Below are 24,509 nucleotides of genomic sequence, written 5' to 3' on the forward strand. Positions count from 1 at the left end.
ATTTATACCTACATTGGCATGTTTATAAGTGTCCTCCCAAGTTAAACCACTGAAAATCACCACCGTATCATCAGCGTAAGAATAACAGGAGCCATTATGTACTTTCAAATCAATGTTTAATAAATCATTAATATATATTAAAAATAGAATAGGACCTAAAATTGTTCCCTGAGGGACACCTATATCAATATTTACATTTTCACTGATATTATCATCAATTTTGGTTACCTGAGTTCTTTTGTTTAAGTATGATTGAAATAACTTATGCGCAATACCCCTGACTCCTATATCAAATAATTTGTCCAGAAGTAAACGATGGTTCACCGTGTCAAAAGCTTTCCTTAAATCTAAGAAAATCCCTAAACATTTAGAACCGTTATCCAACTCCTGCATAATTTTACCAGTGACTTCAATAATTGCGTCATCCGTAGATAATTTATTTCTGAAGCCATACTGATGTTTGGAGAGAATTTCATTTTTCTCTAAGTAATTTACTAATCTGTTTTTTAAACATTTTTCTAATATCTTTGAGAAGCTAGAGAGCAAGGATATAGGTCTATAGTTATTCAGACTTTTTCTTTCCCCTGACTTATGGACCGGTACAACTACAGCATTTTTCAGAGATTCTGGGAAAACTCCTTGGGTGAGACATAGATTGAATACATAAACAAGCGGTTTTAATATATGTTTAATGATAATCTTTAATGTGTTATTTGTAATTTTGTCGATTCCCGGTGAGACATTATTTTTTAAGGATTTAACAATATTATAAATTTCTTCTTCGGTTACTGGTGATAAAAACATGGAGGAAGATGCGTGCTTATTATGGCCACTGCAATAATTTTTCGTGTTAAATGCCGATTTGTTGATGTTCGATGCAATGCTATGTCCTACTTTTGAGAAATATTTATTAAATTCATTAGCTATGTCTTTTTTGTTTTTAAATATTTCTCCCTCTTCATTTAAAATCTCTGATATGATACTATTTTGGTTCACATTTACGTCTGTGGCTTCATTAATAGTTTGCCAAAATTTCCTTACTTCCAAACTTACTATCGTGTTCTCGTTTCTCTCTCTCTCTCTGATGTGTCCTGGTATTTATAAGTTATAAACATGATTCACTTCTCAAAATGGAAAATGTAACTATTCGAGATTGATTTCTTATTCACGTGAGATTTTTACTCAAAAGGACTCCAAGACCAAGCTCTTTAATTTGCCAGTATAACTTTATCTCTGAGGTTCTAGCTGATACATATATCTAGTATTATCAGGAGTACATCTCACTTGATATGTGTCAGAGGGAGAACAACTGGACAGTGATGCAATAATAGACCAACTGACAATTTGAAAAAAATGAGATATTTGCACAAATCTGTTGATGGCAGGCTAATTTAACTCGAGGAAGAAATCAAGAATGCGATACCTGAATTTTGCTGCTATGTATAAACAAAAATTCGTTTATTGCATAAAATTCATTTATTTATTTTGCTTTGAAATATTAATTCAACTGCTGGTCTCTTATCAAAAATCGGTTAGCCTTTTTTGGTATTATTTGTGCTATTTTTAGTAATACAGTGAAACCTGTTCAAATTGGAACCTGAATAATCCGGAATCCTGTCTATTTCGGAACAATTTATTGGTCCTGGCGAAATTCATATGTATTATGTGTAATTTTTTCTGAATAAAACGGAAACTGTCCAACGCGGAAACGGAAACTTTCTGCTACTGTTCAAAATGGAAATACTATTTTGGACACACTACTTTAATGTAAACTATATTTTGAAACAGTATGTGTTTTCAAGGAATGTACGACATACTAGTTCACTAAGATAAAAACAAGTTTTCTTTGCAAAATTTTTGAGAGTGTGAGGGTGTGTTGGCCTGGTGGTCATACATTTTATTACCCTATGGACTAGAAAGACGAGTCCCTTCAAAGGTGTTCAGTGCTTCACTCCTGTATACTGTCGTAGCTGGGTAGAACGCAAGTGTATTAGTGAGTTCGTGACAAAAAAAAAAAGTTGCGTAAAAATGTTGCACTATCATTAACTGATGAAGTTATTGAGAAAAATGAGAAACAAAGCGTATGGAAAATAATATTGAAATTTAGAAATGGAAAACTCAGGTGTAACTTAACACTTTCGAAAATAAAGGCCGTATCATGAGTGAGTGGCTTGCGGTCAATAATGATGACATAAAAGGAAACAAAACAACTGGTTGCATAGAAGTAAGTGAACTGTTGTGGGAGTGGATTCTTCTTGCCCTTTCAAAGATCATAGCAATTTCTGGACCTATTCTGCAAAGCAAGTCCTTCAACTGGCAAAGAAATTATATAATCCAGAATTCAAGGCTTCTAGGCTCCTAGTCCAATTAAATAATGTGCAGTGATATACAGTACAGTATTATAGTTAGTGTTAGATATTAAATTTAGTGTAATTAATAAACTTTATAGTGTTTAATGAGTGAATTACGATACAATTTATACAGGAAATGAGATTTTCATCAAGATTTTTCACCAGTTAAATAAGCGACAGGAAGCTGATTTAATGTTAGTAGTGTTAAACGGAATATTTTGTAATTCCTACAATTTGCAGCATGCCATTTTGTTTTTCATTTATACAAATGATAAAATATTCCATTTTAACTTCACACCTGAATAACACGGAAACTTGTCCACAACGGAAAAAAAATTAGGACCATGTCACTTCCGTCTTCAACAGGTTTCACTGTACTATGAATGTTATAATACTTCTTGTATAAAATGTTTTATAAAAAAACATTTATTTCAATGGCCAATATCTCGAAACAGGTTTTTGGCACTTGGTCTCCTATTGCGTAACTCCGTCCAATTGTTTGTATACATCTGAAGTCTGGTTAGTGTAATATGTTACTAGTCGGCGAAGTATGCAATGGAAAGGGAGAGGAACTGGCCACACTACCCCATTATCATCTGGCTTAGTTGCCTCATGAGTGATGCCTTACTGATGTCACTTATGAGGTTCAAAACTGTCTTTGGATAGTTGATTAAACAACTCGGGCAATGGCCATAAATAGTAAGAAAGATCATTGTTGCATATCTAACCTATTAGTTATTCTATACTGTAGAAACATTTCCTTTGTACATTATCACTTGATGGAAGTTTAACAGAAAAGAGGGGGGGGGGAGTGGGAGAGGATCTGTTGTTGACTTACTCTTTCACATCTAATAAATTCACCTTATCTCAGTGTAGATTTTTGTAGAGGGTGTAAACTGGGTTTCTGTTTTTCTTTCTTTAAGACTAGCAGCATTCACAAAGGTAACAATATATTTGCTACAAATTTACTGTTTACAATCATTTAACATATATAACCAATTTTAAATTGGACAAGGAAGTAAATGGTTAGAGATGTAACTGATACTATAGCACTATTTACTAATGATTTAATTCATATTATGTGCAGGCATGTCTTACATATTTATATTTCTTTTTAATCAGTCTTCTATAGATTGTTCTTACACGAATATTTTATGTATAATTTTTCCCCTAACATGATTGGTTGCACAAGATCTTATAAATTTCATCACCGAAACTGTATTGAAATAATAATCACTTTCAGCATCTGATTCCAGTTCCGATAGCCATAAACGTTCCGAAAGTTCCTCCACCTTGAAGCATCATTTTTCCAACACTATTCGCTAATTCTCTTCCTCGAAGTCCATACCTGAAGCAAAACAAATTAATTTAATCTTTGTGAAAATATTAACAAATATTTTAAAATCACATACAATGCTCAGAATTTTAAACCTCCTCCTGAATTGAATAGTGATGAATACTTTATAGGCTAATAGTATTTTATACACAGAGGGAAAGCCCCATTTTAATAAGTTGCGTATAAACCACGGTGTGCTCAAATCTTGCCTATAATGTTTGTTCATTGACAATATGGTGCTTTGTATGGTCTAATATCAGATTTTGACAAAGATTCAATATCAAACTATACTTCGTTCCATAATGTCTGACAGGAGATGTAAAATATCAGCAATAAAAGAAAGTCTATTAGATCAAATTTCATGAATGAGTGAAACGTATTACAGTATGAAGTATCTTCATATTTTTTTTGGATGAATAACTAGCGTTCATTATCACAAATAATTGCCTGGTAAAGTTAAATATCTCTTTATAGTACATATAAATTTACATATACATCATTGATATTTTAAGGAAATGTATGAAATATAATCGTGTTGTAGAAATGAATTTTATAAAGTGACTAAATAGAGAAATAACAGTCTGTCACATTTTCTGAAAAAGTTATAGCACATTACCTATAATGAAGTTACAAACCTACATTGCATATATTAAATTTACAATTACGGTACCTGAGGGCGGAGAAACCTCCAAAAAGAGCACCAGATGCCATGCCAACACAGAATCCTATTGTAAATCCCATTTTCATACGATCCCAACAGCTTGGGCCACTCTGGTATGATCCAACAGGGACAGGCATTGTAAAATTATCTGAAAGAAAAGAACATACCGGTATTATAGGCTAGCCTATTGTGGGAATTATACAATGATGGACGTGATGCTTTTTTTACCTTTATTTATGTAATGAAAGATGAGTAGAATAGAGAAAAATTATCTCCGGCACTGGGATTTGAACCCGGGTTTTCAGCTCTACATGCTGATGCTCTATCCACTGAGCCACACAGGATTCCCATTCCGATATCGGATTGAATCCTCTCAGTTTAAGTTCCACCTCTTGGGTTCCCTCTAGTTGCCTACCCTCATGCACTGCGTCATAGATATATGACAGTGGCACAATGTCCATACATGTGCAGAGATGCACTCATTATGAGTGACTAAGTGGCCAGGATCAAACTATAATTTGATAGCTGTTTTCTCTCTCAGGAGGTAACCTGTTCAAAGATTGCATACTGTATATTATATTGTCTATTCTCTCCACAAACTAATTTGTGACCGTGACTAAAATATCCTTATTTCTCATATGCATGTACGAGTATGATTGTTATTCAACAATTTGAGAGAGCATCCCTAATTTCTTAAAGTTTTAAGTTCACGAAAATAGTACTCATTATCGAAATAAGTTCATGCTATTATTGATTCTTCACATTGAACTTGAGTTTGACAAAATTTAGCCTGAATAATTTCAAGGGAAAAATTGTTCCGGGGCCGGGTATCGATTCCGGGACCTCTGGTTGAACGTAACAGCGCTCTACCAACTGATCTACCTGGGAACTCCACCCGACACTGTCTCAACTTTTCCCTTTATATCCACACAACTCGCGTGGGCTGACAAAACGTAAAGCAGACATGAATAATTTCAAGGGAAAAATTGTTCCAGGGCCAGGTAGGGAGCTTTACCTGAAAGACTAGATTTGCATAATATATACGTCACTGCGTACGTTAACAGAAAACCACAATTCCAAGTCACACAGAGATTGTGTGCACTCGATGTGGGTCTCTGGCGTTTCGTCAGCCCACGCGAGTTGTGTGGATATAAAGGGAAAAGTTGAGACGGTGTCGGGTGGAGTTCCCCGGTAGCTCAGTTGGTGAGCGCTGGTACATTCAACCAGAGGTCCCGGGATCGATACCCAGCCCCGGAAAAACTTTTCCCTTGAAATTATTCATATCTGCTTTACAGGGAGCTTTACCTGAAAGACTAGATTTGCAAAATTTAGCCTGTTGCACCAATGCCCTACTACTCGCTTTATTCAATATAGGCCTATTGGTAAGAATTTCATATTGAGATTCTATATTCAACCACATACAGTAGAACCTCTATTATCCGTGGTAATGAAGGGGGTGGACTGAATGGTTAATCGAAAGAATTTGATAATCCACACTATAAAGATTTTCATAAATTAAACCCATAAAACCTAGGCCTACAATTTCGTAATTTCGTCAGTCGTCTTGTGTTTAACATGTTAGGTATTGGATCAATAGTTCATTTAAGTTTGGTTGTTAACAACGGGTTTTAAAGGCAAAGGGAACTTCTTATGATGGTTGTCTGTGAAAAGATAGGAATAGTAGAGGTTGTTAGAAGAAAACGTGTTGTGCTAAGAAGAAACACGTGGCTCATGTCGCATCATAATACGAGATTTGTGTCACAGCTGTGCGCGATTTAATAAAAAGACGAGGATAAAGTTTATAAAGGAAGCAAATCTACAACACAACATTTACAATTTAGTTCTATCATTGTCATTTACACTGCCACGAAAATTAATATATTTTCTGTGGTGCACAGAGTTCAATTTGTACAGCCTTCATTGACATTATAGGCCTAATACGAGTTTTGACTCCTTTTATAGAGAGATCGCACATACTTGTTTGTGAAATAACTGCGCGCCCAAACCATTAGCACAAACGTAGGTGCTGAATGACAGCTGATAATAGAACGTGTACTTACAGAATTTGCAGCCTATTTTATATAGCCTAGGTTGACAACGGCACAATGGAATAGTAAAGTAATCATACTATGAAAAACGAGCAAAACTATTAGAATGACAATATTTTAATGAAAACTGCGCATCGACTCACATTATAATCTGTACTTATAAAAGTCTGTACATATAACTATCGTATCATTATTTGCTTATGTACATTTCATTCGTAAAGTAGATGTGCCGGTAATAGCTCAATACGCAACTTTTCTTATAAATATATATTATTTATACTGACCTAATATTGGGTTGTATATTAATATTTTATCGTAACTTAATTATTCCTCTTGTTCTCGGTTCAGACGATGCACATTATGAGCAAAAACATACACTAATAAAATTTTATAGCCGCCATCTTTGTAAATGTGTTTTCAACGTTTATCGTCAGATAGCGCAATCTATGTGAGACCTCTGGAAATATCCCGATAATTTATTCTTTATTATTTTGAAGGATAATTAGTTGATGTTAGACACGTTGCATAGAAATATGATAAGTATTATACCTTTAATTGTATAAGGCATGAGTTCATTATCTGGTCAGTACCTTAAATTGCTACAAAAATTACATTTTTAACCTTATCTAACTTAACAATGCATTCTGTACAGTTGCAAACGAGCTAGATACTAATTCGTTGACAGTTGCCTAGTCACTCCAGTGTTGCCAACTGGACGGAAATTCCGTTTGACGGAATTTCAATGTAGCGAACGGGGAAAAGGGGAAAGAATGGCTTTGACAGGTGACGGATTTTCTGGCGGAAATTACGGTTTACATCGTCTTTTGATTTTCTTAGCTGCTGTCATTTTTTAATGTTTAATTTTAGGAAGAGTGTAGACCAACCCTGCACATCAACTGCAGATGTGGATAAATTATTATTATTTTAATCAAGATTGGGAAGGAAGTTACGTTAATATTTGCTTTTATTTGTATATAGATATATTGAGTGGGTCTTATTTTTTTTTTAATTTTGACGGTTTTACGCATATTCCCTACGTATCGAGCTTGGTGACTCTATGTAGTAGAATGTGCTTCAAGGTTGCGCGCTGCGCGGGCATGTACTTATATGTTACCGGTCGTTGCCAACCATTGCTGAAACATGCTAAACGTAAGGTGAATGTAAGGTCCCGCTGTAAATCAAGGGAGATGTGCTTAGATTCAAATACTCCTTAAACATCACTTTCATTGTTTATTTACTTTTCAGCTACTTTGCTCTATACTTTTCTGTTCAGTTGTTTTGATCATTAAAATACGAAGTGCTTACAAAATAATAATAATAATAATAATAATAATAATAATAATAATAATAATAATAATAATAATAATAATGCTACATCCATATTATTATTACAACTTATAAATGAATCACGGTAAGAATAAAAATCTCATATGTAGCTGGTTTTGTACCTAGATTTTGATACAATTATTATGGCTGGGAAAGTAGTTCCGAGGTTGGCAAAGCCACTGTCACAGAAGAATGCTGTCTAGTGTTGCCAACTAGACAGAAATTCCGTCAGCAATGTAGCGGACGGGAAGAGAATGGGTTTGACCTGGTTTGACGGGGTGACGGATTTTCTGGCGGAAATTACGATTCACATTGTCTTTTGACGTTTTCAGCTGCTGTCAATGTTAATTATTTAATTTTTGGGAGAGCGTAGACAAACTCAGCATATCAACTGCAGAAATAGCAGCAGATGATGTGGATGAATTATTATTACTATTTTAATCAAGATTGGTATGGAAGTTTCATTAATATTTGCTATATTTCTATATACAGTAGATACATTGAGTGGGGTCTTTTTTTTTATTTTGACGGATTTCCAGGTGTTAGACTGATGGGGATACAATTTATGTGTTGGCAACACTGATGCTGTGAACTGAGAACTGTGCAATTTAGTGTCATGATGATACACGTGTGGGGTGTGCTTGTGTACATTTAAATACGTTTGACGTGTGTGTGTGTGTGTGTGTGCGCGCGCGCGCGCGCGCGCTGTGCATTAAATTAGTTGTTTAGAAATGCCGGCTGAAAAGTTTACCCTACAACAGCGAATATTTATGTACGAAACTTACGTCAAAACAAATTCATGCAGACAAGTGTGTAGGCAATTTGTAGAGAAATTCCCCGATATTCGACCACCAAATAGAGGTACAGTTCGAAACCTTGTTATTAGATTAAGAGAAACGGGATCGCTGAACTCTAAAATTCGTAGGCCAAAACGGAGGGTTCTAACAGAAGCAAAACTGGATGATGTTAGTGCATCACTTGAACGTTCTCCTAATAAATCTTTACGTCTTGTTGCACAAGAAGTAGGCATCTCAAAAACTTCAGCCCTTACTGCTGCTAAACTTTTATTAAAGTTGAAATCTTACAGAGGTACTGTAGTGCAAGAATTACGGCCACATGACAACGAAAGGCGAGTGAATTTCGAGAATGTCTGAACGCTAATGGGCACCACTTTCGGCAACTAGGGGGAATCCCAACTACTTAGGTACTGTAACACAGGTTAGTGAAATAAAATTATGGTTGTGTGCATGCCATTAATTAATGAAAGTTATATGAGTGCAATACGCCGGAGATTATGGATCTAAAATGCCGCGTGGTATCTCGCGCTCTATATGCTTGCTCCCGCCCCCCATTCTTCGGATCAAGCGTGACGCGACCTCACCGTATAATATAATGTCGATTTTTTTCGCATTCATTATGCTGAATTAGATTAATCCGGAAAACACGTAGGCTGCATATTAAATATAAATTTCATTGAAAAATATATTTCGTTATTTGTTCCAAGAAGGACTTCAGGCTTGAAATGAATTTTAACAAGAATGTGAAGCACACAACTGTGCATAAAATACATACCAACATATTTTCTTTGCAACAACAAACAGTCTAACAAAGTTCAAAACAGCCTCACTATATTGCTCTAACACTAATAGATAGATTTTCGCCTGCTAAATGCACTGCTTACATAGTACCGGTATACAGAAACTGGCGCATTCACAAATCACGACTGAGTCTCGAAACTTCATTGGATGAATAAATGACGTTTTAAGTGCGTTTTATTTAATGATTTTTATATTAATACTTCGTGATTTGTCGAATCATCAATATTGTGCTGTACTTAATGAGCTTGCAGGAATGCTCCAGCCAATAGCTAAAATTGCCTCTTTCTGGCCAGGGTATAATTCGCTTAGCCAGTATTTTGTGTCCTCTCTTTATCCTGTGTACTCATTTTTAATTAATTAACTTATTGAATTTAATTTTAATTTGTTTATGAACATGATGTTACAATGTTAATAATTTAGTTTTTCTTTTGCAGTTTCATTAGTTATTTTGTAATTTAACATATTTAGAAAAAATACTTTTTTTTACGGGTGAACATTAAGGACCTCTTTAAGGTCATAGGCACTGAAATACCCTCTCAGTTAACCGTTAAAAATATAATATATGTTGTATTTTGTTGTATTCTAGGTGCTACAATGTTTCAGTATTATATTAAGATAGTGCCCACTACATATGTTCGGAAAGATGGTGCAGTTTGGCTGACAAATCAGTTTTCAGTAACAAGACACCAAAAGGTATGTTAATTCATCATGTCATAAGTAGAGTTACTGTAATATTTGGTTAAACGAGCATTGAGCGGATTCCGCCGATTTTGGAATAGATACCGACGCACTTAGGTTAGGTTAGGTTAGGTTAGGTTAGTTTAGTTTAGGCTTTTATTATCCCGTCAAGATGAAGGTGAAAGTGATTGAGTATGATTTTTTGGCAGTTCAAGTACGTCGGTGTCTATTCCAAAATCGGCGGAATCCGCTCAACGCGTTGGGAACACTGGCAGTTAATACGGTGTTGGCCATCTTTAGTCTTGGTGACAACTTTCACTCTCGCAGGCATACTTTCAATCAGGTGGTGAAAGGTTTCCTGGGGAATGGCAGCCCATTCCTACCTGAGCACCGAAATGAGAAGAGATATTGGTGTGGGTTGGTGTGGTCTTGTAGCATGAAGTCGGCATTCCAATTCCGATAGAACATCTCTGAGATGTTTTGGAATGCTGACTGAGGTTTTTCATGGTTTCCCTCAGTCACAAAGGCAAATGACAGATTGTAAATTTATATGCCATGATTCATCGCTATCTTAATCACCATTATCATAATCATTGAAAATTGAAGTCAAAGTAAATGAATACAAGCCATTGTAGCAATAGAAATAGATTTCCAACAATATTTCACGGCCTACTGATATACCTGAAGATGCTACACATGCGATATGACCTAGATGTTAAGTCATGTATAAATAAAGTGATAAAAAATACACCACCATTTACTGCAGAAATTCTGTATAGAATTGGTTTGAAATGTCTTTTAAAGAAGGGAACTAGTGAAAGTATTATTGTATGTTGCTACATTTCAGAATGTGTAAAAAATAAAAAAATGTGGAAAGGTGTAAGAATTGTGGGTAATTTCATAGATATGGTGTACTAAATTTCAGCTGTTATGGATAAATGTGTAAACAGGTATAAACAGGTGATTTTGTTTGTGACGACATGTCACAACTGATGTTATAATACATAGGTCATTCGAAAATTAGTGGCAACATTACTAATATTTAGCTCCCCTTGAGGTGACTATTGTGAGCTGGTAGTATAAGATGGAGTGGTGCCTGATATGTGTTATTTGTTAGTGATAACAAGATAATAATCTCATACTCTACGTGCAGTGATTGTAACAATAAGACTGTTATCTGCAATGCCCAAATGGAAAACAAATGTAAACAAGAGAAGGACCTATTCAAAGTTATTTATTGTTGTTTATTATTATGAAGGTGTATAAATCACTCATTCTATTTCAATTAGAATGCACCGAATTGTGTATAATACATAATTATCATAATGTTAGTGTTTTGCAAGTGAGAACTCAAAATAATGCGTCAAACTTTTCATCACATCTACATATATGTAAAAACCAATATTATCCGTGCATAACAGAACATCTGAGTATTTAAAACAGTTAAAATTTTATTTTTCTAACAGTTTTTTAACACGTGACATACTGACTGTACTGGAACTTTTACTTCATTGAAGTTTATTCATAGACATAATTAAATTTTCGCGAAACATTAACGTGCACTTTATTTTTCTCTCTCAGGTTGTATCCATTTCCAGTGGAGAATCTGGGATGCCTGGCATATTCTTCAGTTATGAGCTTGCTCCAATGATGGTGAAGTATACAGAAAGGGAGAAGTAAGTTTTCATGAGTTTTTCTTATTATATAAGGAGACAATTTTTATCAGTATTAGAATCAGAAATACAGTGTGTTCAACAGCATAGATTGTATCACTATCAATTCATAACCTTCCTTCTTTGACTAATAATAGTATGCACACAATTTCATAATGAGTACTAACCTGTGTTGTAGGTAGTGACCTGAAAATTTCGCATTTGTGGGGTAGAAAGTATTTTTCTTCATCTGTAAGGTGATTTAGAATGATTGTCTAGCAGACTTGAAAGTGCGAAAAAATGCGAATTTCGTACCAAATTGCAAAATCACGAGAAAAATTCTATCTAAAAGCGATTTATCAGAAACATGCTATTTTTCAAGCAAAAAGTGTAGTATACACACAGATTAAAGGCACTTTTTAAATACTCAAAACATGTCAGTCAATTATCTCTTTAGCAATTATTGTCTGCTCGATTTGATAATTTAAAAAATGAAGGTCCAATAAAATTGATATACATATTGTAATATCGACTGTCGAGTACTATATTTGATATGAGGTTAAGGGTTTTGAGAATAAAGTGCTTAGGAAAATATTTGGGGCTAAGTTACAGGAGAATGTAGGAAGTTGCACAACGTAGAACTGCATGCATTGTATTCTTCACCTGACATAATTAGGAACATTAAATCCAGACATTTGAGATTGGCAAAGCATGTAGCACGTATGGGTGAATCCAGAAATGCATATAGTATGTTAGTTATGAGGTCGGAGGGGAAAAAGACCTTTGGGGAGGCCGAGACGTAGATGGGAGGATAATATGTTGTTGTTTTCTAATGCCATGCGTTTGACAATAAAGTCATTTGACCTCTTGCACTCCAATATTTTTCAAAGATATTATCATGACCAGCCAATGAAGCACAGATTTTGAGGTGTTCCGAATCCATTTCTTGGTTTGAGTTGCACAATGGACAGAGAAAAATGGCAAGTTGTAGCCGATTTAAGTGAACATCATATTTTAATGTTTTGGTGGCTACTTCATTCACACACAACCCCTAGAATGTCTGGAGGACCACACCTGCTGTTGGTCGACGGGTCCATCGGACCTAGCTAGGAGGATAATATTAAAATTGATTTGAGGGAGGTGGGATATGATGGTAGGGACTGGATTAATCTTGCTCAGGAAAGGAACTGACGACAGTCTAATATAAGGGTGGCAGTTAACCTCCGGGTTCTCTAAAAGTCATAAATAAGTAAGTATTAATAGTGATTATGATTAGTATTGGAGTATAAAGGTAAGTGTTCACTGATCTGCACTGCACATCCTGCAAAAGCCGCTTGAATCACAATTTCATATTCTTTGCATTATTTTAAATAGACATGCGTTCCCTGATCCACACCGCAAGAATCACCTCTTAAAAATGCAGATGGATTCCTTGTCAGAGCAACTCTTTCAGTGTGTGCTGATGACGTCATAGCCGAATTCTGGTTAGTGAATGATACCATAAGAATCGTGCATCTGCATTTTCTTGAAGTACAGGATTTCCCACTGGCAAGCTGACAGGTGCAATGGATGATTGCATGCTTACTACATTTGTTCAAAATTATGAAGAATTCTTTAATCTAAAACACCCAAATTACAGCAGTCGTCAACATAGGGACAATAATGGAAAGAGTTTGGAGCAATAATGAAGAGACCCTCCAAATTCGAGGCTCCAATTGAGAGAAAGTACATTGTTGATTAGATACAGAACTGATAATAACTAGTCCTACAAGACATGTTTCTTTTTTAACTTCGTTATTTAACAATGCTGTATCGAGTACTAGGTTATTTAGCTTCGATGGAATTCGTGATAGCGAGATGGTATTTGACGAGATGAGGCCTAGGATTCGCCATACTGTATATGATCTGACATTTGTCTTACGATTGGGAAGAACCTTGGAAGAAACCCAACCAAGTAAACAGCCGTAGCAGGTATTGAACGGAATCAACTCCAGATCAGTATGTAAACGCGCTACCGCCTTTAGTGGCTCACAAGATGGTTCAGATTTTTCACAGATTATTGCTGTCAACAATTTTATTATGTATGAACAATGAATTATAACTCTACTAGTTATATAATAAATTATTGTTATATAATAATATCGCTCGCATATGATGCAAGTGATGTTGATGTTGATCAGTGAACGCACTCCAAATAAATACGACGAATCATACGGTGCTGATGAGTGAATGCTTACCTTAAAAGAATACAGTTTAGATATACTTAGTTACTGAAAAATGTTGTATGCATTGATAACTGTGACATACTTCGTGAGATACAAAGCAGGCTTGTTTATGATGTCTCTCATCTTGGCTAAATGTGATTTTCTGCGAACTCAGGTATGGCACCTTGATAATGTACCATGTATAATATGTATAATACCAAATATGGTATTTGTTTTTCAGATCTTTCGGACATTGTGCTACAAACGTCTGTGCTATCATCGGAGGTATTTTTACTGTTGCTGGTATTATAGATTCTTTGTTGTACCATTCAGTTAAAGTGATACAGAAAAAAATTGAATTAGGCAAAGTAAATTAATGTAACTATACATTTTAGGTCTTATTTGGAAAACAAGCTGCAGTTATTTTCATATTTGAGTCAAATGAAAGATATATGTGTTTCTGAACTTGAATTTTTTTTCTCTGCAAACAAAGAAATTCTGTTTAAGCCATAGCCATTATCTACCATGTGTATCATTTGTGTAGTAATGGAGAGGAATGTTCGTTTTGAAATACACTTAATTAATTCTTGTAGTTTCTTATGCACATCCTCTGAGAACTATATGACAGCTGTTGCAGGAGCAATATCATCAATGGTCTGAGATCGGTTTTTAAGCATTACTTGTTCAATTATCTGAATCTTGTTTTCTGTCCTCACTGTTCTTGTTTGAGTGTATGCGGATCATAATCCACCAGAAGCTCCTGCAAAATGTTTTTGCTTCTAAGACACTTGTGATCAGTGGCTACTTCACCAGGTATATGTTGAAAAATATTATTGTTTCCTGTTAAATCTTTGCCTAACTTTTGGAATAATTTGATATCTAGAAGATGTTGTGATGTTGACATACACATACATAAGCTAATGTTAGTCATACAGCTGTTTGCATAAGCGAATTCTTGTTGACTAACATTATGAAGGAGGCAGTGCCTATACTACTTGTGTTCTCACATGGCTGCCAGTCAATAAAATTATTGATTCTTATACAACTAAATTGGATATTTACATGTCAGAATCTAATATAAAAAATCTATAGAGGACTAGACTTCAATGAACTGACTTTCAAGGTGGTTTCATTGAAATATTACCATAATTATGTCTTAAAAATGAATTGTGAGTACATTCAAAGATATGCAGACGTGGTTGAGGTTATGATATTTACTTTTATAAATCTTCACGATTTTTTTTATAAAGTTGTTTTACAGGCTTTACAGTGATTCAGCATTAATAGATTTACTGGTTCTATTGTTTAGTATTATTATATAAATGATCATCATCATCTTTATCATCATCATCATCATCATCCAATTCAAGCACTAGACCTAGTGGTCTGTTGCGGTCTCAATGTTCTCATGCCATCATTTTTAATATAAATGATCAATTTAGGTTTATTAACAGATTTAATAACAAAAATCTGTTTGTCTTTAAATTTTTTGACCATTTTGAGAATTTCAGTTGAAATTATTGTATAAATAATTTAAATGTACTTTCATAACATTGTACAGAAACAGTTATTTTATTATAAATCAGCCCGAAATATTAATTTACACGAAACTTTCATTGAATGTGTACTATAATATACAAACAAGATTATAAGAGTATATTGTATTCTTAATATGTATGACAAGCAGTAAGTAATACGAGAATATGATTGTAATAAAGAGTGCTGCTTTCTTCTTCATGTGTAGAATTATTCAAAAGTCAAGAAAGATTTGAAAGAAGTCCTCTTTGTTGAGAAGTTTATAAAAGAATGAGGTTTATTAATTCTGGTATAAACCAATTTCAGGATATTCAGATATGGTAGTTATTTCTCTCCTCCATCATCCGTAGCCTCTCTTCTTGGAAATTAATACTATTTAGAAGAAAACCTTGTGGAATATTTTCAAATTTTTTCAAAGCTTCCACAGTGACGACAAATTGTACTGTTCACACTTCAGTAGAGTTCTGAATCTTCTCATTGCACTGAAACAATCTGTTACAATCATAATAACACTGAATAAGGCCAACTCGCAATGGTATAGGCAAAACCATAATTTTCTGGTATTAATTAAAAAAAAACTCAAGAATAACTGTTTGTTTCATATGCTACAGTAACAATAGTTAAATAATTATTAAATACAAAGGTTGGAACTTTAATAGTGACAACTATTTATTTATTATTAATGCAAAAGTGATACCTGTGTGAAACTTCTACAGTTCTTCATTATAGTAAACAACATTGTCAACAACTTGTTGCCAACAATGTGGAAGTCGTAGTATCCCTGTAGCAGCACCTGTTCTGTTGATGTTTCTAATGGAGCGATCTACTGCCTGCATAATCTCGGGAACAGTCTAGAATCGAATGCCATGAAGTGGTTCTTTCATCTTTGGGATCAAATTATAATCACAGGGGCTTAAGTCCAGTGAATATTGTGGATGGAAAAGCACTTCTCAATTCTAGCGACAGTACAGATCAGTTATAGGGTATGCCATATGTGCCTGAGCATTATTCTGCAAAATGATGGGAGGGTTCTGCAAAAAGTGTTGCCACTTTTTTCGCTGTGCTGGTCTCAGGTTATGTTCCAACGTTCATGACATTGTCTTGCTGTGCGACTACGGGCACATTGAATTTTCAACCAACTTCACTGTTCCTGTTTTGTGAACATGGCGAAAACACAACAGTTTAGGTCAGTAACTCACACAAGACTATCTTCTCACCACAGCACATGCACTTTGAGTCAGAAGGGAAAGTCCATTTACCTGTGAGGTAGGTTAGACATAGACTAACATATGAGATTAATTCCTTTTTGTTTCGCTTCCACAGCAGTGTTGCCACTATTAAAGTTCCAACCTATGTAATTATTATTCAATAATTGTAATTGAAACGGAAGTTTATGTGAAAATAGAATAATCTTACCTGACTTTTGAATAATCCTGTATGTGTAACAGTTACGTTTAATTTCATGGAGGCTGTGTAAATTTAGATTTGTTCACTTAATTGCGGTATTATAAATTCTGTATAAAAGCAGAGAAAGTAATGCGAAACGAGATTATTTTCATAATAATATTCACTATTTCCATTTCACTTTTACGTCTATATTATTAACCCTGCTGAAAATCATTGTCATGCTAATGATAATTAAAGTTTGATGAAACAAATGAATACAATACTCACAATACTATTCCAAAAATATTTATTTAAAAAGTATTACAAAAAAAAATACAGAGAAAGCATAAAGAACAAACAAAATAGAATGTACAGGCATGATCACCAAATTATCAGAACAGTTACGACTGGTTAAGTCAGTAATTATTATTATCATAAAATTTAAACATAATTTTCACATTTTCATATTACTGAAGAAAGAACTGAACCTGTATAAATTTATGTTCGATTGTGTCATATTTATATGTAAAAGGTACTTGGAAATAGTGAAATATTTGTGATGGTTGAAAGTGTTTTATTTATGAAAATGTGTATTTACAAATAATTCTATTAGATGTGCAATGTTTAGTGGTAAAAATTTGCAGTGTATGAGCATTTATTTCTAATAGGTTTTATATTAATAAAATAATTTACACATGCAAATACTATAGCACATTAAATATTGTTACTTGGGTTATACTGTATCAGTGTTATGCTTTATTTTCATGCATCATAATTTATGTTTGGACACAATTGTAATTTTGTTGAACATAACTCTGTCCATTTATATTCATTATTAGGTGTATATTTACAGAATATTTGCAAAATGCCGTTGAAGAACAACATTGCAGAATAGAGAACATATTACTGATTAATTTAAGTATAGGAACCAGCACTTCATTATCACTTTGTACAGGGGTATCGTGATTAGTATCTATTAGTCATATGAAACACATTGAAGAATACGTGAAAAGTGTCAATAACAAATGCTACTGTTGTATGTTGGGACATACAGGGCATCGGGATGACTGTAACTGTCACCGACATTAAAATAAATTTTACAAATGCTTTAATTCTACCATTTATAAACTGATATTCTATTTTCACATTGTACAATTGATGAGTTTTTGTAGTGCTGACTTGAGAACAACAAAACATTTAGTAGAATCTATCAGTAATGTAATAAAACTCAAGAATATTTTAAAGGAATATAAAATCAGTATTTAAAACAACGAGTATAACGGTCATTATGTGATTGCTATGATCAGTGTTCCTTCTATCTTGGAAAGCAAATGGTTTAAGACAATATGAATATGATCACATTCCACACCTGATATGTGATAATATGTTCATATTTGGCTTTTGGATAGCAGACATTTCTTATGGAACGACTTTTGTTTTTAGTGTAATATATTGTTAAGTAGATATAAAAATAATACAAGCTAATAGCAGGAAAACAGAAATTATAACAACCTCGAAAAAGCAAGCTAAGAAGTTAAGCCCGGTTCAGACAGTGCGTGTTTCTGTGATGGCTGTGCGGATGGGTAGCCTGCATGGTCACTCACCGGAAGTAATGCGCTCTGGTGGCTCTGCGGATGGCTAGCTTGCTGGATTTCGAGGGTAGGTTCCTTGCTATTTTTCGTGATGGTTTGCAGGCTGGAAACCAAAGATGATCATATAACATCACCACTGAAACCATGTCGCCATGTTCGTTGTTTTCCAACTAAACCTGTTTTTTCTACATTCTCTAGTTTCTAAGAAACCACAATTAAATATCGGACTTTAGCTGTTTTGCACTTATGGCTTAATTACTTTATTACGACATTTACTTACTGTTAATGTAGGACTTCAGTTGTTTTAACTCACGGTTTAGTTTCTTTTAACCATGAGTGTTGGCAACAGATGAAGCAGCAGATGATTTTCCAATTTGAACTGTGAAAAGAGCCAGCTCCATGTGAACAACTACCATCACCGTAGGCAACACGGGAGCCAGCCAGTCAGCACGCAGGCTACCCATCTGCGCAACCACCTTGGAATCCATCACAGAAACACGCACCGTCTGAACCAGGCTTTAGGCTATTGGCACATAGAATTATATTTATATATGGAACTTGTTGGTAGTAAGTGCTCAAACTGACATCTTGTGGTTGCATCAGTGAACTAGTAAAGAGATCACACTTATTTTATTCTGCTCATTCTGTTTACCAATTACGTATTATTTTATCTATTGGCTAGTTTTCAGCACGTCTGTACTTTAACACAAGGTTTCCTTCTGTTGTGATGGTTCCCATAAAGTAATGCTCAGGCCAACAGGTGCCTGTTGTGTTTTAGTAACTCCCAAGTAATCACTTCTAACATCACAGAAACTATTTATGAAAGCATAGTGGACCCTGGAGTATTTATAGTGATATGTAGACAGGAGCATTATTAAGACTACGTTAACCTGCAGAAATACAATACTTTAAATATCTTGAGCCCCTCTGTTACATCTTGTCCTTCGACGTCATTTTGCAAATACTCTGTATATCCCAGGTGTAAGATATGTTATTGAATTAAAGAAGACTGTTTCACATTTTTCCCAGTAATATGTTGATAACCTTTAATACTGGTATTTTTCCTCTTTGAAAATCCACAATTTTTACATAAACAGTATCACATCAAATTACTCATACTCATAGTTCACTATTATACTGGAAATTATTTTTCTCTCACAGGTTGTTAAATGACAGTTTTATGAACGTGTACAAGGTGAAGCTTAAGTAATGTCATTAATTTCAGAGGTTATTCTTTGAGGTATTTCAAACAAAAAAGTTTAATGCAATCTGCTCATTTTTGCTTCCTTTCCTTGATAATTGTTTTATATGAAACATTTCATAGCATGTTTTTCAATGTTAAATTTGTTCAGATGAAGTTTCTGCATATTTAATAATCAAAACTAAAATTCTTTCAATCATTTATTATCATAATACATTGCTCTCTTAAAATTGACTGAGCATATTGGGAATTCGAGCAATGGCGTTCCCAAAACACGATCTGAAATGTTTCATATAAAACAATTTTTGTCTCGAAAAGAAAGCAAAAGCGAGCAAAATTATATTAAACTTTTTTGTTTGAAATATCTCAAAGAATAACATCATGAAATTAATTAATTACTTACAGTTCACCCTATATATGAAATCATTCATAATTCATTTAACCCATAGTTCCAGAGTTGGAACATACACTTATTTGCTGACAGTGGGCAGAGGGACAAGTGGTAATCTCATTGCATCAAACGCCATCTAGTATGCAACTAAGGTATTACTAGGATGTGAGTGAGAAGAAATTTAATCCAGAGTCTCTAATTTAGGCTTGGAGATCTTAAACATGCTGGAAAACTCTCACGTGGAACACACAGCTTAAGTTTTGCATCCTGAAAAATCTATCGACCCCAGCTGGGTTTGAGTTTTGCAACCCTTGGGTTAGAGGAAAGCATTTTACCTCTAGATCAATGGGGGCTACATATAAGAAATGAAATTACTTAAAATCCAGTGCATCTCAGCCATCTAGATCAGGAAATTGGTTGGTCTCTTATCTCATTCTTCTGCTGTTAGGAGAGGATGCATGCATACGACAGTGACAATGACAGTGTTCATTTGGATGTAATTGAGTGCAGGGCGTTTGTTCTGTCAGTTATTGCCCGGCAATAGTAAACAGGTATTCATTAGGGAACATACATGCTGTACATATAAGAATAGGAAACTATGTGGTGCAACCAAGCAAAAATTCAAACGTAAATATCCTGAGAGGCCAGTACCATCTACATATACAATAGTGAGGTTATTTGATAGCCTCAATGAAATAGTTCTTTAAATGACAAAAGGAAGACAAAAGTGCCATATTCTTATGGAAGAAAAAAAAATTCTGTGAAATTGGAGTAACCTTGGAGCATAGTCCTTGCAAGTCTCAGAGACATTTAGCACAGAAAACTGTAATTCGTGAAGAATCTGCAGGAGTGACAACAAAATTACTGAAACTAAAACTATACAGAATTCCAGTATTTCATGAATTACAACCCCAAAATTGCAGTTGTAGGCTTAACTTTTATAATCGGATAATAATAATAATGAATAAATTGATCTCTAATTGATTTTTTTTTTTCTCCTGGTGAGACTTGACTTCATCTGCATGGCCTCGCAGCATCACAGAATAGCAGATATTGGTCACCAGAGAAATCAGGTATTGTGCATGAGGCTCCATTGTACCATACAAGATTAGGGGTCTAGTGTGCTACTAGTGGTCATAGTTTTTTTTTAATTGGTTACTTTACGACACTTTATTAACAGCTATGGTTACCTAGTGTCAGATTGAAATGAAGGTGGCGAAAGTGCCAAAATTACTCTGCATTTGCTCTTAATGGGTTGAGGGAAAATCCCGGAAAAACCTCAACCAGATAACTTATCCCAACCAAGATGTGAACCTGGGCCTGCTCCTTTCATGGTCAGGCATACTAACTGTTTACAATTCATTTTAATATATCAATATGCCTGGTAAATTATTAATAAGTATTTAATTAATTTCAATCTTAAGGCATATAAACTTGCAAATGTTTATTTGCTATTTAATAACAATATATGAACGTTTTTGCCGTTTAGGACATCTTCAGATATAACAAAACACATTATCTGGACCTATAATAGTATATTATGCAAATAACACATACTCGTATGTATCACATATATATATATATATATATATATATATATATATATATATATATATATTGTTCTCTATTTTCCTTGTTATTTGCATAATATACTATTATAGGTCCAGATAATATGTTTTGTTATATCTGAAGATGCCCTAAACGGCGAAAACGTTCATATATTGTTATTAAATAGCAAATAAACATTTGCAAGTTTATATGCCTTAAGATTGAAATTCATTAAATACTTAATAATACTAACTGTTACTCCACAGTCGTGGATCTCATAGCTATTTTTCTATGAAGAAACCGTCAACAGTGCAAGATATATCAGCTATATTTTGGAACCTATATGTGACGAATTAATATATGCACAACATTTCCCTGTGTATTTTCAACAAGATAACATCACAGCCCACACTGCAAACAAATCCATGACTGAACTATGCCAAATATTTGGAAACAGAATTGTAAGCAGGAATTTATGGCCAGCTCGTTCCTCATGCCATGCGATTTTTATCTCTGGGGAACATTAAAACAAAAAGTGTATCCCCATACGCTAGATGAACTGAAAGGAAATACACACAGACCAGTTAGGTCGACTATAATAGAAGAACTGATGTGCTGTTTAGTCAACTGTCACAAGACAGATTTGAACCTCATGACACAATATGAATGACAATTTCGTAAGAAGGTGTGAAATATGTCAGAGAAACTGGACATCACACACATTCAAAATTTTCTGCCCAAAGGCAGGTCTTTCCCTGCAAACCCAGCATTCTCCAATATTTCCTATTTTCTGTCTTCATCTTTGTCTCCGCATATAATCTATATATCTTAATGTCATTTATCATCTGATATCTTCTTCTGCTCTGAACTCTTCTCCCATTCACCATTCCTTGGAATGCATCCTTCAGTAGAAAGTTCCTTCTCAGCCACTGACCCAACCAATTCATTTTAAATTCCACCTCAATATGGCTTTGTTCATTTGTTGTACACTTTGGGGAAAGTAAATCCAGTCATTTGCTTTTGCAATAATTTTATTCAGAACATGCCGATAATCAAAGGTTTACTAAACTGTTCTTCAGCATACACCAAAATCTACACCCACTCCAGTCTGAAAACCAGTTTTTTTTTTTTCTACTTCTGGTACAAATATTTCACTTATAAAATCAATTGAGTCTCTTTCAGAAGATATAAGTTCTTTGTACCTCCTAGGATTAATAAATCGTCACTCCCTATATTTTTTATGTCACATGTTCATAAACATTTTTACTAAAGCATTTGTGTACCTGATTTTATTGTGACGTCTTTTAGTTTGTACCTGTATTTAGCTTATGATATTATTTGTGTTCTGTTATTTAAAGAAATGTAAATAAGGCGCAAATAGCCATTGCAGCTGACGCACCCTTTATAACTCCCAATTAACAATTCATAAACATAGCTATTACATATAAAGTAAGGTTTTTAAGTTTGATCTGCAGCTACCTTAAAAAAGAACCACTATTAACTTAGTAAATTGTTCTTTATTCACATACTTTTAAGTAATTACTGACATCTTAAGTACTTATAAATACTGGTAAGTAAAATAAATATTTGTTAAGGTAAAAGTTTATTAACCATTTTATTCACTTCACCCATTGTTCTTGTCGAGTGTATTTTAAATTTAATCTGAATATAATGTTCATATTTTATTGTTTTACAGAATCTTTGACACCTTTCTGCACCTCTTATTAAAGTTCTAGCCGTAAATTACTCTGTTCAATATTTTAAAATATTATAAAAAGTAACAGAGGATTTGAGGATTACGTGTAATCTCTATAGCCTATACAGGACTTAAGGGTGTTGGAATTAGGGTATTTTATTAGTGTATATCGAATATTACTCGTACATTTTGCGTACATGGAGGTTTTCCTTGTACATCGTACAAAAAGTAAGAAATCTCGTATATGTCCGAGAATTCTCTTACTATACCTTCAATGTTATGTGACCACTGAGCACTGATGTCGCCATTGTCATTGTATACCGGACAAGACATTGTGGGCGATTATAGATCAAAGCATTTGTGAAGGGGAATGACCAGTCTGCTATAAATGAGCACTGATCAATTTACAACAGACACATAGTACGTAATATTATGCTAATGCCACAGAACGACAAATGTAATGCAGACTCCCTATTAAATACACAATTCGCTAATACCAGTAATTTGTAAACAACGACAAACTGAAATGTACCACAATTTTATTCAAAGTTCAACCAACTCTCTGTAGTGTTACCAAGGTGCCAATTGAAACGTAAGGTATGCAAAAGTTTAATTCTGTCACATGATAACAACCAGTCTCCGGCAAAGAGAGATGTCGAAAAATTATATTCTATTTCTTAAAAAGTTATTTTCAGTAAGTGATTACTCAAAACTCTAAAATCTATGCACAGCCGTGCGTGTTTCTTGTTATTATACAAAAATAAATAAAGTAATTTTGTTTTAAATACACTGAAATATGAAATTTAAATATTTTTTTTTTTCCTGGAGGGCGAGCATATTTCCGATTATGCTTAATTAAGGTAATCGAAAGTAACTTATATGCAAGAGGCCAGATTAATTTTATGAAGATTACATGACAGATGTAGGGGGGTAAAAGTGTTGGCTGCTAAAAAGCAAACAACCATACAGAAATATATTTTTTTCTTCAAATTCTGGTTAGTGCAGTTTATATAGCGCTGGCCTTCTATGCCCGAGGTTGCGGGTTCGATCCCGGGCGAGAATGTGACAGGCTCATGTCAGTAGATTTACTGGAATGTAAAAGAACTGTGGAACAAATTCCGGCACACCGGCGACGCTGATATAACCTCGGCATTTGCGAGCGTCGTTAAATAAAACATAACATTTAACATTTCTTCAAGTTAATTACGTGGCTGTAATCAAACGGCACTCCTTGTTACAGGGCAGCCTAGATCATGGGAGGGCAGCTATCTCTCTGGATTTTCTCTCAGGCCGAGGTTGGTCACC

At 34.3% G+C, this 24,509-nt stretch overlaps 2 protein-coding genes across 2 annotated transcripts in view; one reads left to right on the forward strand and one right to left on the reverse strand.

The window, feature by feature from the left end:
• Nucleotides 1–19,398, forward strand: part of LOC138710883 (endoplasmic reticulum-Golgi intermediate compartment protein 3) — a 36,980-nt gene extending 17,582 nt beyond the window's left edge. Inside the window, exons 9-11 of the mRNA XM_069842066.1 lie at nt 9,907–10,013; nt 11,580–11,674; nt 14,096–19,398. Of these exons, the coding sequence (XP_069698167.1) occupies nt 9,907–10,013; nt 11,580–11,674; nt 14,096–14,231 (338 nt within the window). The 3' untranslated portion in view covers nt 14,232–19,398. The remainder of the gene's footprint in view (nt 1–9,906; nt 10,014–11,579; nt 11,675–14,095) is intronic.
• Nucleotides 3,285–7,080, reverse strand: LOC138710884 (reactive oxygen species modulator 1). The gene is made up of 3 exons (XM_069842067.1): nt 6,946–7,080; nt 4,358–4,496; nt 3,285–3,699 (listed from the first exon to the last, which is right to left on the reverse strand). Exons 1-3 carry the CDS (start codon nt 6,962–6,964, stop codon nt 3,591–3,593), a joined length of 267 nt encoding a protein of 88 aa, XP_069698168.1. The 5' UTR covers nt 6,965–7,080; the 3' UTR covers nt 3,285–3,590.
• Nucleotides 19,399–24,509: the final 5,111 nt, after the last annotated feature.

This window comes from Periplaneta americana, chromosome 12 (assembly GCF_040183065.1).
Source record: "Periplaneta americana isolate PAMFEO1 chromosome 12, P.americana_PAMFEO1_priV1, whole genome shotgun sequence".
In the NCBI taxonomy this organism is placed as follows: Eukaryota; Metazoa; Arthropoda; class Insecta; order Blattodea; family Blattidae; genus Periplaneta; species Periplaneta americana.

What these genes read in the sequence shown, in the direction of transcription:
- LOC138710884 (XM_069842067.1), bottom strand. An exon ending in GGAGGTTTCTCCGCCCTCAG is followed by an intron (nt 3,700 to 4,357) that starts GTACCGTAATTG and finishes GTTTTGCTTCAG; the next exon opens with GTATGGACTTCGAGGAAGAG.